Source organism: Mastigoproctus giganteus, chromosome 6, assembly GCF_048544385.1.
Source record: "Mastigoproctus giganteus isolate SK-2022 chromosome 6, ASM4854438v1, whole genome shotgun sequence".
Classification (NCBI taxonomy): Eukaryota; Metazoa; Arthropoda; class Arachnida; order Uropygi; family Thelyphonidae; genus Mastigoproctus; species Mastigoproctus giganteus.
The window spans coordinates 83,906,180-83,924,842 of NC_143580.1; the positions used below are offsets into that span (position 1 = coordinate 83,906,180).

Genomic DNA, 18,663 nt, shown 5'->3' on the forward strand with positions numbered 1-18,663 from the left:
CAGGTCCTTTTCATTCTCTACCACTGTCAGTGTAGTACCACACAGTTGATACTGTTACTGTGGGATTACTGCTTTCCATATGCAGTACTTTACATTTGTCAATGTTAAACTTCAGTTGCCACCTGTCAGCCCATCTGCTCAACTTTTCTAGATCCTGTTGCAGCAGCATACTGTCATTAACAACCCTGCTGATCTTCGTATCGTGTGCAAACTTGGACATTAAGCCTGATATACCATCATTAACACCATTAATGAATACAGAAAACAACAACGGACCCAACACTGAACCCTGGGGGACTCCAATAATAACATTAGTCCACGAAGAGCAGTGTCCATTGATTACTACTCTGTCTTCTCTTGGACTATGGACTGGGACTATGAACTTGAACTATGAGGAAAAGGGATGAAAACAGAATGCAGTGGCCAGATATGAGATTTGTGAGGAGCATTTCAGGTTGAAAAACTGCAGAATAGGTCCCGTTTGAAATGGTTCAGACATGTCAAAAGGATGAATGAGATGCATTTGCCAAGAAGAATGTTTGATTTACAATTAAGGGACAAAAGACGAAGAATGAGGTGGCAGGACATGATAGAGACTGATGTCATTAAGAGAGGAGGAAACTGGAGTGAAATCAACAACGGAGAGAAGTATATGGATAGGGAATGGTGGCGAAGTTTCTTACGTCAACCCGTGGAACAGCAGAACGATGATGGATGATGACTAGATGGTTTGTTTTTTTGTTTGATTTCAGAACTATGTATTTATGGTACATGTATACTTTAAGAATTTAATACATTCACATAAAGTGCATTTTTCCATGTCTTAAAAAGTGAGGTGTGAGGTTATTCATATGTGTGTCGTTAAAATATGGTACATTAAGGAGAATGGACAAATGAAGAAGGTAAATGTTTTTATCTATTATTATTTTTTTTTCATTTTTATTTTTTTTTTGCTGATGCTGTATAAGCTTTACTTCTTTCTGCACAATATTTATTAAATATAATTCAAATTTTTTGTTATTTATTCATTATTTATCATTATTTAACTTATTCTAATTCAGCATTTATTTAAGATTTACTACACTATACCCACAATTATCAGAGCTATAGGTGCGGAAAGGATGCAAAGATAATTCAAAATTTATTCAATTCCTACTATTAGTTCACACTCTCCCTATATATATTTATATATCTTGTTCAAATTTTCAATCGTTAATAAAATACTTTTTATTCATCCACTCAAGTTCAAATAAATTTTTTTAAACTTGTAGTGGATGACACTTGATGTTAACAGTTTTTTCAAATATTAATTCATTAATTAAATTTAATTAATTAATTTTAGTTTTATATGGGAGAAAAAAATTGCTCTTATATAAATTTAGGAATAAAATTGAAATCAACAGGCAGTAGCTCATCGGTAAAATGCAAGGATTTCAGTATTTTTCACGTGAAGGTGAAGAATGCGAGTTCAATTCTTGCGAAAATCAATAATTTTTTGATAAATTTTTGTTATTCATCCACTCAAGTTCAAATACATTATTTTAAACTTGTAGTGGATGACACTTGATGTTAATAGTTTTTTCAAATATTAATTCATTAATTAAATTTAATTAATTAATTTTAATTTTATATGGGAGAAAAAAAATTTCTCTTATATAAGATATTTAGCAGGATATAAATTTAGGAATAAATACCGTCAGTGGCGAAGCGTGTAGATCGCTGGAAAAAAATTTCTTTTTCAGATTCTTTTTTCATTCTGGGTTCTAGTCTGAGTCAAGGAGGGAACAAAATGGAAAATGAAACATGTGAATAAAAATAATAGTCCAACACCATATATAGAAAGGAAAACGGAAAATTGCAAGGAAATTCGCTTTCTATTTTGCCACTTAACATTGTGATTCTGTCATATGTATATACATATTTATATTAATTGTAATTATTTAATAAAAAGTAACTAAAATAAAATTTTTCTTTGTTGACCTAAGTAGGAATTGACTTGAATTTTTTTTTTTATATTACTTGTTTTAATATTACTATTAGTAATACTAAAATACTAATAATAATGGCAAAATGAAGGCAGATAATAGAACCAGCCAAAATAATAAAATAAAATAAACCAAACAAAGTCATCTTCCCTTACTTCATTTACCTCTTTCAAGTATTTATCCAATTCCACCTTAAATTTAGATAAATTTCTCCATAAGAGCTGGTGGAAGTTTATTCCAACAGTCAATTGCTCTTTAACTACAGGAAACTTTTCAAACAAGTAGTCTAAATTCATTCCCTTTCAATTTAAATTTATGTACCCTTGGGTATGTTATGTGACTAAGCATAAAAATTCCCTCAGCATTTAATTTACTTAAACCTTTCAAGGCTTCAAGCGGGTTACCCCACAGATAGCTGGTTTGCAGATACTGCAGCTTAAAACTCAAGTCTCACTCATAGTAACAATATCCCTTTGTGTATTTATCCAATCTTGTCTCTCTACTCTATACTCATTCCAACATGCCACACAGATTTCCTAAAATGGTGTCTCCATTTGTTATTTGGTTTTTAGGAGCATTAGCAACTAAGGCCATATTGCTCCGGGATATGCGGTGGTCATTCCCTGAATGACCTTTCCGCATCCTCCGTATCTGGTGGTGACGGGCTCGAACCCCGGTCTAATCAAGAAGCGTGTGCTACGCACTGCTGCTCCTTCCCACCTGGCTACGGAGGCGCCCATGGTGTCTCCAAGTGTATATATGCAGACTAACCACCGCTTTATATAATGGAATAATACAAATAAATATATTGGAATAATATAAATTTTATTATGTTTTTACAACCATTAAAAATTATTCTAACTGACAATGGCTTTTATCATACATATAGATACACTATGAAATTACAATATCTATATAATATCGGTGGATATTATATAGATATAGTAATGTGAAATGTATCTGTATCTCATATTGTGCTCATCCTTCACAATGAGTTGCCCATTTATTGCACTACCTTAAGTAACGCTTCACTAATAGAGAAGACAATTTTTATTAATTATCGGTGGGCACCACCACCCAGACAGCACTGTTTCAAAGCTAGTTGGCTTTTCATCAGTGGGTGGGCAGGTACCCTGGTATTGCAAACATGACAACCCAGTTGTGAAGTTAATCACATAACATGAGAGATACCAAAAGGTTTGTGACAATATTTAAATAAAGGCCTCCATAGCTGAGTGGTCAGTTGCGGGAGTGCAGTAGCACATGCTCTTTGAGTAGACCGGGGTTCAAGCCCCTGACTGCTAAATACAGTCATTCTGCCAACCCGCACTGGACCAGCGTGGCAGATTATGGTCCATTTCCCTCTGCATGAATTGTTGAGGAGGCTTCCATCCTGCAGTGGGTTGATAATGGCTGCAGTTTTTATTTAAATAAAACTAAATGCATCTAGGCATAATATTATATGTGAAGGATGAGCACAATATGAGATACAGATGAAATGAAGGCTTTCACACTACTAGCGCAGTTTTTCTTTAAGAGTTGTCTATAGTGTAACTACACTGATATTATATAGATATAGAATCTTAAACTCTTAAATTACATAATCTAATTTTGGTTGGATTTTGAAAAAACGTTAAGGCTAGGCAAATCCTGGCAACCAAACTGTTGTGGTGATAATTAAGTTGCCGCTCGCTCAATGAGCATGCAGGCACTGGAATGTGACACATGCTAATATTTTCAAAAAATGTTAATTCTAAATGAATAATAGCCTTCACAGTGACAGCAAGACACCATGCATCTGAAAAACCATAAATTTCATTTTATGGTTTCCAGATGCATTCCTACAACAAGACTGCCAGCCATTCTTTAAACCTGGGGTCCCCAAACTTTTAGAGAAGCGGGCCACAGAAAATTCCTAATTACTGAAAACTACATTCTCTGCATAACTTTAATGTTATGCAGAGCAACAAATTTTATACCTATCTATATCTACAGAGTCAAAAAAAAAAAAAAAAAAAATCAATGGATATGTAATCAAAAATATATCGGTTTGTTTATATCAAATTTTAATTGTTACTTATTTATTGTACTAATCACAAAAATACAGTTAGTAATACAACAAAATTATAATTAATGAGATGAATGGGGTTGTGGAGTGTGACTAAGTTTTGTAATATGGGGTTTTAAAGTACCAGTTCCAATTCTTAAAAAGTCAGGTAAATGCGGGTCAGACGTGATCATATTTCAATTTGACATATTTCATTTTTGAAAACATCTGCTCATATATATATATATATATATGTGTGTGTGTGTGTACATCCAAAAATTGATGAAACCTTTCTTGCAAAATTTTTAATTTTTGGAAAATCGGACTCAGATAATGTTGAATAAAACTGAATTATATTTTCATTTTTAAATATTGTATTCAGTGCATCATTAGATTGAAGAACTACCAACTCTAATTGTAAATTCTCATCAACATCATTGACAGGTACATCAAACAGATTTTGAAAAAGTTCAAACACCTTTGATTTATATTTAAAATCAGAAAATCTAGCTGCAAAATTTTCCAGCAACAAACTAACATTTTGAACAAAAATTTCAGTGGAAAAATTACAAGTAGGCATATTTTTTGATAAATTATTGCAACATGGAAAATATGAAAAATTATTCCAAAGTAGTTCACTTTTAAATAACTCCAGTTTTGTTTCAAATGCTTTGAAATTATAATACAATTCATTGACAAGTTTTTCTCATCCTTGTAGTTTCATATTAAGAAAATTCAGATGTTCACATATATCTGTTACACAGGCAAGGTTCCAAAACGAGTTGAGATCTGACTGTTCCCGTTCCGGAACAGGTTTAAAATTTTACATTCATAAATAGATCTATTTCGATCCTAAGTTCAAAAAATCTCTTCAACACGTTACTGCGATTCAACCATCGTACTTCAGTGTAGTACAACATATCACCGTATTCAGCCTCAATAGTTTCAAGAAAATTTTTGAATTGCCGATGATTCAGTTATTTGTTATTTGGTTTTTTTAGGAGCATTAGCAACTATGGCTCCAAGGATATGTGGTGGTCATTCCCTAACCTTTCTGCATCCTCCGTATTTGGTGGTCATGGACTCGAACCCTGGTCAAATCAAGAAGCGTGTGCTACACACTGCTGCTCCTGTCCACCTTGCTATGGAGGTGCCCCGATGATTCAGACCATTCTTGCAAATAAAATTTACTGTTGACATGACTGAATCTATGCCAAAAATGTTCTGCACAAAGACTGCTGGTAAATTATACAATGAAATTGCATTGGTTTTTTTAATATTTTTATTCTCAAGATATTTACGAAGCTGATTCATGAACCCAATTTTAGTACCGACCATATTTTAGCGGGATCCGCTGATAGCAAATCTTAATTCAATTTGAGGCCATCGATTGCTTCTGACACACTTAAAAATATATTTCTACCTGTTGTATTTTTCAAGCTTTTTAATGCAACTTGCTCTTTAGTTACTGCAAAATCTTGATTTACACCTCAAATATATATTAGTAACTGTATGGCTTGTGTCTTCACTCTCATCAATTGCTATTGAAAAATGTGTGAATTCACAAACTTTTTCTACTAGCTGATTTTGACATTGGCTCCTAAGTCTTCAATTCTTCTCATTACAGTTGATGAAGATAAACTTACAGGTGCAAAATTCTTTACTTTCAGAGGACATACTTCTGCAATTGCCAAACAAATTTGTTTTAATTCTCCATCCGTAAAGGCCCTTCCTTCTTCAGCAATGATTTCTCAGGCTCGAACACTAGCTCTAACTGCAGATAAATTTTGATGAGTAAAATTTCTAATTTTCTGTTGTTGACTTTGACTTTGGTTAATTCTTAGAGTTTGTTCTGCCAAAAAGCTCTTTGAAATTTATAGTAATTTGAGGCATATTTTGTGGTGTAGTGACATTTCACATTATATTCCTTGAACACCGACAAGGCTTCATCACAAATAAGACACGTGCAAGTATCACTGAGCAGTGCAAAAAAAAGTAATTGATTGGCCACCACTCATTAAAAACATGACACTCAGCATCAACCTTTCTTTTTTTTTTTTTTCAACATCAGCTTCGACATGATGTTTATGGTGTCAGTGGAATAAAAAAAGTTATATTCATATCACTCTTATATCACATGAAATTAATAATATAGTTTATTAGGCTGTCTGCCTAATAAACTACATTATTAAAATATTAAAAGAGGACATACTTCTGCAATTGCCAAACAAATTTGTTTTAATTCTCCATCCGTAAAGGCCCTTCCTTCTTCAGCAATGATTTCTCAGGCTCGAAAACTAGCTCTAACTGCAGATAAATTTTGATGAGTAAAATTTCTAATTTTCTGTTGTTGACTTTGACTTTGGTTAATTCTTAGAGTTTGTTCTGCCAAAAAGCTCTTTGAAATTTATAGTAATTTGAGGCATGTTTTGTGGTGTAGTGACATTTCACATTATATTCCTTGAACACCGACAAGGCTTCATCACAAATAAGACATGTGCAAGTATCACTGAGCAGTGCAAAAAAAAGTAATTGATTGGCCACCACTCATTAAAAACATGACACTCAGCATCAACCTTTCTTTTTTTTTTTCAACATCAGCTTCGACATGTTTATGTCGAAGTTATATTCATATCACTCTTATATCACATGAAATTAATAATAGTTTATTAGGCTGTCTGCCTAATAAACTACATTATTAAAATATAAAACTATTATTAATTATAATATAGTTTAAGGTGACGTTTCGCATGTCTTACCGATACCCATCATCAGACTATGCTGTGGGGAGAACAGAAAGGACTAAAAATTTGAATATTTTAGGATATTACAGTTACAATTACCAATATTACAATTCCAAAATATTAAGTTTTGAATTGCTGTTACAATAGAGAACAGGAAATCTAAGGTAATGCAAAGAAATTAAATTCATACCTGCTGACAGCCTCTCCTTGCCAATGCTACCAGAAACTTTATGTGCATACAGGCTGCCAGCAGTTAATTTATAGCAGACGGATTAACTCCATTAACCAATAGGATAGTGTCATGTTTTTATCCTGGATCTGGGGTTCTTGTATAGTAGAAGCCATGGGTGACTTTTACTCCCATATTCTTAACATCAGGGTTCTTGTGCAGGCTATTTCAGGATCTTACCGATACCAATCATCAGACCATGATGCTGGTGCCAGGTTTTATCCTGGATCCGTGATTCTTCTGTAGTGGAAGCCCAGGGTAACATTTCTCCCATACTCTGGATACCAGAGTTGGTGTGTGAGCTGGCAAGGGATTAGGAAATCCCTAATTACTGTCCCTAACACCTATTGCTATTTAATGACAGGATCAAGATTAACGGATTATTTTAATGATGTTTCAAAGAATAGCTTTGAGTGGAAATAACAGAATTAATATCTAACAAGACTAAGCTGATGCCACAGAGGCATCAATACTATCAATCAACCGACGAATGTTAAAATAATCTGCAAAATATGGTTTTCATAAATTTTATTGTGATCTAATATAAATATTAATTTTTACCACCTAATTTAAATATCTGTGGGCCGGATTCAGCCCGCGGCCATAGTTTGGGGACCCCTGCTTTAGACAATTTATGTCCAGGAGCAGATTTTTCTTTTGCAAAAGCAAAGGGATTACATAGCATAGCAAGCCTTTCCACCAGTATGAGCCTGTTTCATCTGCACCACAGATTTAATCAAGTGCAAATTTTTCCTCCTCCACGTATTTCTGAAATCCAGTGCAAAAATAATTATCTGCTACAGGAGAAGCTCTAAGCTTCTCCTGTAGCTTCTCCCAAAATACAGAAACTTCACAGATACCATATCATTTCATAAATCTGGCCAGCCATACACAGACGAGGCCGGCAACTCACCTTCAAATTCCAATGCTTCATGAAATAACTCTGCTTTATGTGTACACTAAAGATAGATTATTATATTCCTTCCCTTTGTTTTTGATTAAACACTAAAGTAGGGTGGTAACTAAGATAAATTATCCACCCTAACTTTTTAACTTTTAAGATAACGTTTTCACACTTTTTCATTTCAACTTACAGCACTTTGTTCAGAATGTAACCTGCTGTAAGTCCAAGTACCATCTATTTATGTGTAATTTTACGATCCTATATTAGGTAAACTAGAAAAAAATCATGCAAGACCACACAAACTAGAAAATTTGCACATAGTTAATTGACTACCGTATGTTTGATGAAACAAAAAAAAAAATTAATGACTGGTTGACTAAAATGGAATAAATTGATGAAAAAATAATTTTAACAGGAGGGGGAACCTCATATCTAACTAGTATATTTAATATTTTCTGTCCAATAGTAACTTCAAATTGTTCTTTTACCTAGGAGCTGCATAAGTTGCTGCTGACTCATATTGTTGAGCAAATTCTGTAAATCTCCATCACCTAGGCTGCTCAGCTCAGATTGCAATCCACTGCCCTGAGAAGGTGTGTTTGATCCACCAATTCCTCCACTAACTCCACTTCGGTTTGATCCAGGAAGAGGAGGATTATTTAAATATTCATTTATTTTACTGCAGTATTCCTCATCTTTTTCAGACTTAGGTTCCTGTATTTCATAATGAAATTTGAAATTATTCCATTCAATAAACTAATCATAAATAACAACCTTATCATGTAATAAAAATTAATTTATTACATTTATTTGTGAAAGTACATAATATAATGTGATCATTTTGTGCATGTACAGTCTATATTTAACCTTCATAAAATGTATATATATAAAAAACAAATTATGAACTTAACTACCATTATACAAGAAGAAAAGCACTGCTGAAATGTTTTCTTCTGAAAAGAGTAACTCAAAGAAACTTGAAACTAATCTTACAATAAGTTTTTCTGGGCATTTAACCAATAAAGAGACCACATAGGTATCTCATACAAAGATTAGGATACAAGTTTAGGATTTAATTTTGTACAGAAACTGAAATTTTATTGAAAGTAAATCTAAATCATGACTCAAACCAGGGCAGCAAAGCAAAAGGCTCAAGCTAATGGGAATGCTGTGGCCCAGGGGAGAACTGAGGGGGGCAGTTGTCCTCTGAATCACAGCCTTTTAAGATGCACTATTTGCTTCATGTTTGCAGAGCAGTCAGGTATGGGACATGATACTGCCATGGGGGATGTCTTTGTATGTGTGAGATGCAAGGAGTGTAAGGAGATCAGGCGACAACTCAGCGTTGTTATGGGCCTATATGAGAGCTTGAAGGACAGGGTGGATGCCCTCAAAGGATTACAAGTGAGGGGCCCATCAAGCTCTCAGCTGCCCACACCAATGCCAGAGCTTGCACTTGGTCATCGCGCAACACAGCGGCAACCCCCAAGGCAGAATGCGCTGGTCCCAAAGCAACTAGTAGTTGTTGGTGACTATTTTCAGGGAAACGGGAAACATGCTTTGTAAAAAGGATAGGTGGAACAGGACCAGGGTATGTCTGCCAGGGGCAAAGGTTGATGACGTTGTAGAGCGGATATCATCTTTTAAGGGCACAAAAGGTGATATAGTTGTACACGTTGGCACTAATGACATTAAGAGTAGGAGACCGGCGGAATTACTTGACAAGTACAGGTCACTGATGAAAAAAAGCCGTGAATTAGGGTTGAATTTGAAAGTGTCTGCAATTCTGCCCAGACACGATAGGAGGGAGTATATGATGAGAGCCCTGTCGATCAATTCGGCCCTGGAAAGATTGTGCAGGGCTCAAGGGGTAGAATTTTTTTCAGCCTCGTCTGTACTTGTTAACAGGAGAGACTGCTTCTACAGGGATGGGATACACTTAAATAGAAAGGGTGCAAGAATGTTTGCTGATGCTATCGAGGCACTGTTAGGTGGGTCGGAAAACTGCTAGATTGGGGGATACAAGGACTAATAGATTAACAGTAGCCACTGGCAGAGGTGAAAGTGATTCTTGCACTGCTTCTATTGGAATGAGCCGCAGCCTGGAAAATAAGATGCAGGATATTTCAGGGACTGCTGGGAGTCACTGGGGTACAAGTAAACACATGGGTTGTGTTAGGGTAGCTAAGAAAAAGAACAGGTGCATGTATACTTGCGTGTACACCAATGCTAGGAGTTTAGTAAATAAATTTGATGAATTTGAGGTATTGCTCAAAACATCAAAGGCAGATATTGTGGGGATTTCAGAGACGTGGTGTCACACAGATATAAGGAATGCAGAACTGGAATTTGGGGAGTACAATGTCTACAGAAAGGATAGACAGGATAGGAAGGGAGGAGGGGTTATTCTATTAGTTAAAAAACACATAAAATCCAAGGAAGTGAAGCCAGTCGATATCGCTGGACAGTGCAGTGTCGAGTCAGTTTGGTGTGACATAAGCATTGGGAGATCAAAATTGAGAGTAGGAGTGTGCTATAGGCCTAATGACTCTGATGAGTATAATAAGAAACTGTTCGGAGAAATAGAGTGGGCCAGTAAATCAGAGAGTCTTATAATGGGGGATTTTAATTTCCCAGATATTGACTGGAATTTGGGGGCTGGTCACTCACACAGTAGCAAGGCTTTTGTGGATTTATTGGATGATTGTTTTCTACATCAGCATGTTCGGGAGGCAACTAGAGGGAGTAATACTCTTGATTTGATTATCAGTAGTGAGTCTTCATGCATTAAGAATCTGCAGATAAATGAATCACTAGGTGGCAGTGATCACAGTGTTCTGAAGTGGGAGTTACTCAAAGAGGTAACTACCATTAGGGGTAAAGGGAAGGGGTATTGCTTTCGTAAAGGCGACTACAATGGACTGAGACAGTATTTAAATTCTATACAGTGGGATCAACTGATGATATTGCCAACAGCAAATTCAAAATGGGAAGCATTCAAAGAACTTATCTTGGAAGCTACTAGGCTTTACATACCAACTAAGAAATATTGTTCAAGGTTTAGGCCTAAATGGATGTCAGATGAACTAATGAGGCATATGGCAGAGAAGAAAAATGCATGGGATACATACAAATTAACACGTGACACAGACGCCTATGATAGATACAAGTTGATCTGTAACCAAGTTACAAAGGAGGTTAGGCAGGTGAAGGCAGATTACGAGAGATCCTTGGCAAGGGATGCGAAGAAAAACAGCAAAGAGTTCTTTACTTATGTAAACTCTAGAAGGAAGGGGATGAATCAGATTGGTCCACTTGATATCGATGGGTCAACTGTTGATGACCCTGCTCAGGTAGCTAACAAACTAAATGAATATTTTGCATCGACATTCACACATGAGGAGTTATTCAGCGAGGGGAATGCCAGAGGTGTATTCAACTCTAGCAGTAAGCTAGAGAATCTTGTAATAACTGAGAGCAAAGCGGAGGAGAAATTGTTGAAGATAAACACAAGAAAGGCACCTGGGGTGGATGGGATCTATCCAGTTATATTAAAGGAGGCAGCAAAGGAAATAAGCAAACCCTTAGCCATAATTATGAGAGCTTCCTTGGACTCAGGGGAGGTACCCATGGACTGGAGATGTGCAAATGTGACCCCAATTCACAAAGGAGGATCAAAGGCTGACAAGTAATTATAGACCTGTGAGTTTAACTTCTGTTCCCGGAAAATTAATGGAGACACTGGTTAAAGAAGCACTGCAGGATCATCTAGACAAGACTTCAGTTATAGCTAGGACACAGCATGGTTTTGTTAAGGGGAAGTCTTGCCTGACCAATTTGATTGGATACTATGATGCAGTCACAAAAGAACTGGATGCAGGGAATAACTTTGATATTATATACTTGGATCTTAGAAAGGCTTTTGATACTGTTGCACATGGAAGACTGCTGCACAAATTGGAGCAGTGTGGCATTGGAGGCAAATTGCTGCTATGGATAAAGGGGTGGTTGAGGGGGAGAAGACAGAGGGTGGTAATCAATGGACACTGCTCATTGTGGACTAATGTTATTAGTGGAGTCCCTCAGGGTTCAGTATTGGGTCCTTTATTGTTTTCTGTATTTATAAATGATATTGATGATGGTATATCAGGTTTAATGTCCAAGTTTGCAGACGATACGAAGGTTGGCAGGGTTGTCAAGGACACTACTGACACTATGCTGCTGCAACAGGATTTGGAAAGGTTGAGCAGATGGGCTTCGAGGTGGCAAATGAAGTTTAACATTGACAAATGTGAAGTACTACATATGGGAAACAGCAACCCCAGAGCAACGTATCAACTCTGTGGTACTACAATGACAGTGGTAGAGAATGAAAGGGACCTGGAGGTGGTTGTGCAGGCAGATATGAAGTGCTCTGAGCAGTGCAGACACTGTATACACCAATTCCAGTGCATCGGCTTCTCAAAGTGGAATGGTTAATAGCTTCTGTACCACATTCTGCAACGTGGTACAGAAGCTATTAACTTTCCTCAATCACTTCAAATCTGTGCCCATAAAGATCTTTACGATTATGGAGGGGGAATAAACACAGTGAGTATGACAGATGAGAGACTACAGTGACAGAATACTTGGCAATAAATTCTTAAATAAAAAGTGATAAGTGCACAGGGACATTGTTACCATGCAAATTTCATTTATGTACAGAGGTTTGCCTTCAGCCAGCAGGTGATTGATTGTTGGAACAAACTTCCATCTGTTGTTGCAGAAATGGGTAGTTTGAATGAAGAACTAGCAAATTACCGAAGGGGTTGGATAGGTATACATTGGAGCATTTTTTTTTATTTTTTGACGTGAATAACATCTATGCTGGGGGTACCCTACAGCGCTCAGGTTGGCACAAAAAGTGGAATGTCTAACTGCCATTATATCTCCAAAACTAATAGACAACAGTATAAACAATTTATACTTATTTTGTTGGGTATATAATGCTGTTGATGAATATGCAAGAAAAAATTAGAAATTTTGATATTTAAAATCATTTTTTTTGAAAAAAACTAAAAAGTTCACATTTTGGTCATTTGCCATTGCACCTTGGTTACTTTCACTCTCAATAACTTCTAAACTGTGATAGATAGACATAAAAAGTCAAAATTGTTCAGTAGAAAATGTAGTTTTTACATCTATAAATAGTTTTGATGCAGTTCTTATGGTTCCCAAGTAATAGTGATGCAAAGTTGAGAGTTGAAAAATTCGAGCATTTTCAAGTTTGTTTTCGTAATATCTTGAAAACAATAAATGTTAGATAAAAACAGTAAGGAACAAAATTGTTGCCCTTTGAGAGCTCTACAAGGATATATAACTAGATTTCAAATCTGTTTTTAGTTTTCAAGAGTTGAACAACTTGTTAAAGTAACTACTTCGTTCAGTTACTTTGCATTTGTCGAGCAGTGCAGTTGTTTCATTTCGTTAAGTTGTGACGATGCCGAAAGATACACCAACTAAACGTGTTCAAAGGTTTCGACAAAATCACAAATCTAACACTGAAAAGAAAGCACCAAAGTCGGCAGTGGAACACAAGAGAGAGAATCATCTAGATTCACATTTCTGCCCAATTTTCCTTTCTTCCTTTCAGAATATTTTGAAAACTAAATGCTCAAGGCATAATAATACGTTACAGGATGAAATTAACTATATAATATTGGTGTAAATACACCATATACCCATAAGTTTAACCACATACGTAGTGTAACGCCATTGTGTTTAGATTTTATCTCATATTGTGGCTACCTTCACAACGAGATATAGTTTATCCATAAATGATGGGTAAACTATAGTGGTTTACCCAAAAATCTAAACGATGCCATCTTCACCAGTTGGCATCTTTCATATTGTGGAATTAACTTTGTAACTGTGATGGCATGTCTACATTACCAGGGTACCTGCTCACTCACCGCCGAGTGAGCCAACGAGCTCCAAAACACGTCGGGTGGTGGTGCCCACTGAGAATAAATAACAGTAGTCTCCTCTACTAGAGGAGCGTTATTTGTTTGAAGTAGTGCAATACTTGGTATCTCATTGTGAAGGTAGCCACAATATGAGATAAAATCTAAACGATGCCGTTACACTACATATGTAGTTAAACTTATGGGTAAACTATGGTGTATTTACACCAGTATCATAGTTTCTTTCACAATAGAACTTCAAACGCTGGGCTGTAGATTTTGGCATGCATTGTACTTGTTGCATGCAGTTGACTGGTATGCAACAAGTACAACGCATGCGCATTAGAAAACTCAATTGTACGGAAGAAAGTTGCATATAATTGAGCAACAAAACTGTTGCCCTTTGAACACTCTACAAGGATATCTAACTAGATTTCAAATCAGGTTTTTAGTTTTTGAGAGCTGAACTACTCATAGTAGTAGTAATATAGCATGTGATGCAAGATGCCAAAATAAAATTACAAAACAATCCCCTCTAAATATTTGTCCAGTTCTTCCTTAAATTTATTTAACCTATCAACTTCCACAACGACAGATGGAAGTTTGTTCCAGCAATTAACCACCCGTTAATTGCAGGAACGTAACTACTTCGTTACTTTGTCATGGAACAAGTACCAAATGCTGTTCATTTGTTTCATCGTAACAATGATGTTGCTCAACATAACGTTCAAGCGTTGGAAGGAAACACCACCATCGATTGTACAGCTTCAACTTCAACGGTTACAAGAGTCGTGAACAGTTGACTGGTATGCGAACAAAACTCCATCAAATGAGCGTAGCAGAGACCGGAGGTTTGCCATACGTATTGCATCTATCGACTGGAAAACCTTACATGATCACTACAAATATCGATGTTGAAGATAGTTTGGTCAATGGAGCAATCATAACTTTGAGCACGTTGAGATGGAAGAAACAGAAATCAAAAGATTGTGGTTACATTTCGAAAGCAAGGATGTCGGAACTAAGAGTAGCTCAAGTATCGCCCACACATATTGTCACATCGTGGCATGTTAAAATCTGGCAGGACTCTGATTATGAGACGTTCCAACACAGAATCTTGCAAAAGCAAAATGCTTAAATGCAAAAGAATTCAATTTCCTTTGGTTGAAGCTTGTGCCATGATAGTTCATAAATCTCAGGGTGGAACTTTCAAAGAAATCTTATTTGATTATGATAAGAGTCTTGAACAGCAACTGGTATACGCTGCATTGTCAAGAGTTAGAAGCATCAATGGCCTGTACATCAGAAATCAGAAAGACTACTTTACACACTACCATGCTAGCGATTGTAACACACTTAAGATGCAAGGTCTTCGAACTGAATTGAAACGGTTGAATAACCGTCGTTTGGAAACACTCTACAACCATATTACAATTTTGGGATCAAGTTGCTTCGTCGAATTTCAGAATGGTATTGCTGAATACACAGAGTTTGAAACTTCATAGTGAAGACAATGCGACCAATTCGATTCTCATGGAATCGAATATCTTGGCATTAAATGAAACATGGCTTGAAAACAATGAAAATGTTGATGTTCGAGGATACAAACGTATCACACAATTCAAAAGACCTTCTGTGTGATCTGGTGGTGTTGAGATATACAATAAAGTTGAATCAACAATATGTACGCCACATATTCTCATTACCATGGATGCAGACTTTCTACGGCAAATGTTTGGTACAGATAACTGTGGTGACATTTGTGCAGCTGAAGTTGAAATAAATGGACAGAAGACTTTGCTTGTAACGTTCTACTTCTCACCTAATTCAACATTGGAGCAGATTAAAGTTTTCTTAATATCCAATATAGTGATTTATATGCAAAAGTTTGGAGACAAAGAAATTAAAATTTCAAAAGATCCCAATAATTTTAGTGGGCGATTTCAACATTGATGTTAAGAAACCTGAAAATGCTCCGTTCCTCGACTTCATGGAACATTTGATCTTAAACTCGCATCAGATACTACAAAATCTACTACACGTGGTCAATCATGTATCGACTTGGTCTTCGATTGCAATGTTAATAGATTGAATTGTTTCAATTATGTATCGTACTTTAGTTACCACAAACCTTTATTGTTAATTGTAAATGAAAATACCAAATAAAATAAAACTGATTTTATTAAGCTTAAATTGTATTTTTTCATTTCACATGACGTTATTCACGGATACACCTTCGGCTCCATGGAGCCATTGTCGATTTTTTTTTTTTTTCTAATGCTTTATACACTTCCTTTCTTGCATCATATTCTATGCCACTACTACTGATCTTCTCCAGACAGCACTGTACAACTGCCAAAGAACTGCTTTGTAGTATTCCAAGTTCATTATTGAACCACATGGGACAAATTCATAATAAACAATGCCCTGTCAGTCAAAAATTGTGAAGGCATGGTTTTCACATCTGATCAACATCTTCTTGGTTTTCTTGCACCTTGAAATAAATAAAGCCATCTGAAAGGACTGGATCTTTTCCTAAGTCATAGACCATAACACACAATTCAACAACAGCAATAATGGAAGAAACAAAGTGCAGGTCAGTAGCAGCATGAAAGAATACAACATTGTGATAATCAGCAAGGATGTGAGGGACAAAAGTGTTACATTCCAAAATCTTGTGTTAAAATTGATTGCCATGTCCCATGAGAAATATTCAATTTCATTCGCAACTTCACATATAGTTAAAAATCAATAACTACTTACCATATTATGAACATCAGTAATTTAATCATTAGTCTTAGAAGCTGAAGAGTGGGCAAAGCAAGGATTACTTCTGATGGAAAAGCAGTCTTCTTTAAACCTTGCAAACCACCCAACAGTCTTTGAGTGACATAAATACAACATAATTACTGACCATATTATGAACACGAGTGATTTAATCATTGATTTTAGAAGCTGAAGAGTAGCTAGACCAAGGATCACCTATGATGGACAAGCAACGTTCTTTATAACATTTTGTGGATCTCTATTGCACTTTTCCCTAATTGGGGAGGATGCAAATTTAGTGCTCCTCAAAATCCCTCATTTCAAAGTGCAACAAAATACATAAAACACATATTCAATGCACATTAATTCACACCGAACGCAAATAAACGGTTCCCTCCTTGTAACACTAATATTCCTGTAAACTGGAAAATCACTCAATCTGCTGATGAGAAACATTATTGGGAAGAATTGTTGAAGTGGTTGATCGGATAAAAATTTTTGCCCCATTTTATCCCTGTTGATTTTAAAAGATTGAGATTTTAAAGTCATTCATCAGGGTTAGAAAATAGTGAAAATTTCTTGGGATAATAGGGTTTCTACACAATTAGATCCAATTCTTCATAAACTCTTGAAAGATTGTGGAAATAAAGGGAAAGGCAATGTACAGACTTCTCTGATTATATGTAATGAACTGGCATTTCTCATGTGGAAAAAGGTTTGCACATTACTGAAATAATGCTTACTAAATACTTAATAAAGATTCAGGGCAAAAGCCTGAAGAGCCAAATAGCCCTGAAACTGCCGCCTTATTCTCAGTGGTGGTAACCACTGAAAATGAGTAACAATAGTCTTCTCTATTGGGGAAGCATTACTTATTCAAAGTATAACCGAACAGTCCACTCATTGTGAAGGCATTCACAATATGAGATGTAATGAAACGATGGCACTATAACAACTTTGGTTAATTTACTGCATATAGACATGATGCATTTGCACTAATTATATGTCTGTCAATTTTCCTAATCTGAAGATCTTGCACTGAATCTTTATTAGGTATTAAACTACTAAGCACCATTTGATATCTCTCATACTGTGGACTTGATTTCACAACTGAGTTGTCAGCTCATACTATCAAGGTACCTACCCACCAGCCAAATAGACCTGAGAATAAGTAACAATAGTCTTCTCTATGGGAGAAGTGTTATTTATTTGAAGTATAACCAGAAAGCAACTCATTGTGAAAGCATTCACATTATGAGATGTAATGAAACAATGTCACTATAGTAACTTCAGTTAATTTACTGTGTATACACATGATGCATTTGCACTAACTCATACATCAGCTTACTAAATATTATGCTCTTAGCCTGGACAACACTACAGACCCTGCTCACATTAACCAGTTATCAGTTGCTATTCAACACTGTTTATAAGGTAATGTTTTGATGTTAAAAAGTTTTTACCTTTGTTATCTGGAAAAAACTGATATGTCACCTAGAAATCGTCACGAAACCCGATGCGCATGCATTGTACTTGTTGTTGTAGTTATGCAACAAGTACAATGCACATGGCCAAGAAAACTCAATTGTACACAACAGTACAATTGAGCAGTGACGCACTACGTTATACCATTATATAAGCATAATGATTAATATGCGAGTGACTGTGGCAAAATCTGAAGTAATATCGTGAAAGAAAGAAAGGAAAGTTGGACAGAAATGTGAATAGAGATGAAATTCAACAAGAGTGTTTCATTATGCTTGGGAGTTCTCAAACTATACCCAAAGAAACTCGAGCTGAAATAATGAAGGCATATCGTAAACAGAAGAAAAGGAAATTAGAAATTCCAACTATTCCGAATAATAATGAAATTCAACCACAGAGTTCTACTATGCCTGATACTTATCAAGAATCTAAAACTCCAGCAGAACGAATGAAGGAATATCGTGCATGAAAAAAAAAGTGAAATTAGAAATGGCTAATAATGATATCCTGATTACATCCCTATAGTGTCTACACAAGCTGACAGTGATTTTGAAAAACTAG

General features: G+C 35.8%; 1 protein-coding gene across 4 annotated transcripts in view; it reads right to left on the reverse strand.

Annotated features, from left to right (window-relative positions):
• The window catches only part of LOC150084446 (proteasomal ubiquitin receptor ADRM1-A-like), a 154,537-nt gene that overhangs the window by 72,761 nt on the left and 63,113 nt on the right, over window positions 1–18,663 (reverse strand). For all 4 annotated transcript variants that reach the window (XM_090376075.1, XM_090376076.1, XM_090376078.1 and 1 more), the window contains exon 3: window positions 8,398–8,623. In XM_090376075.1, coding sequence (XP_090232201.1) covers window positions 8,398–8,623 — 226 coding nt within the window. The remainder of the gene's footprint in view (window positions 1–8,397; window positions 8,624–18,663) is intronic.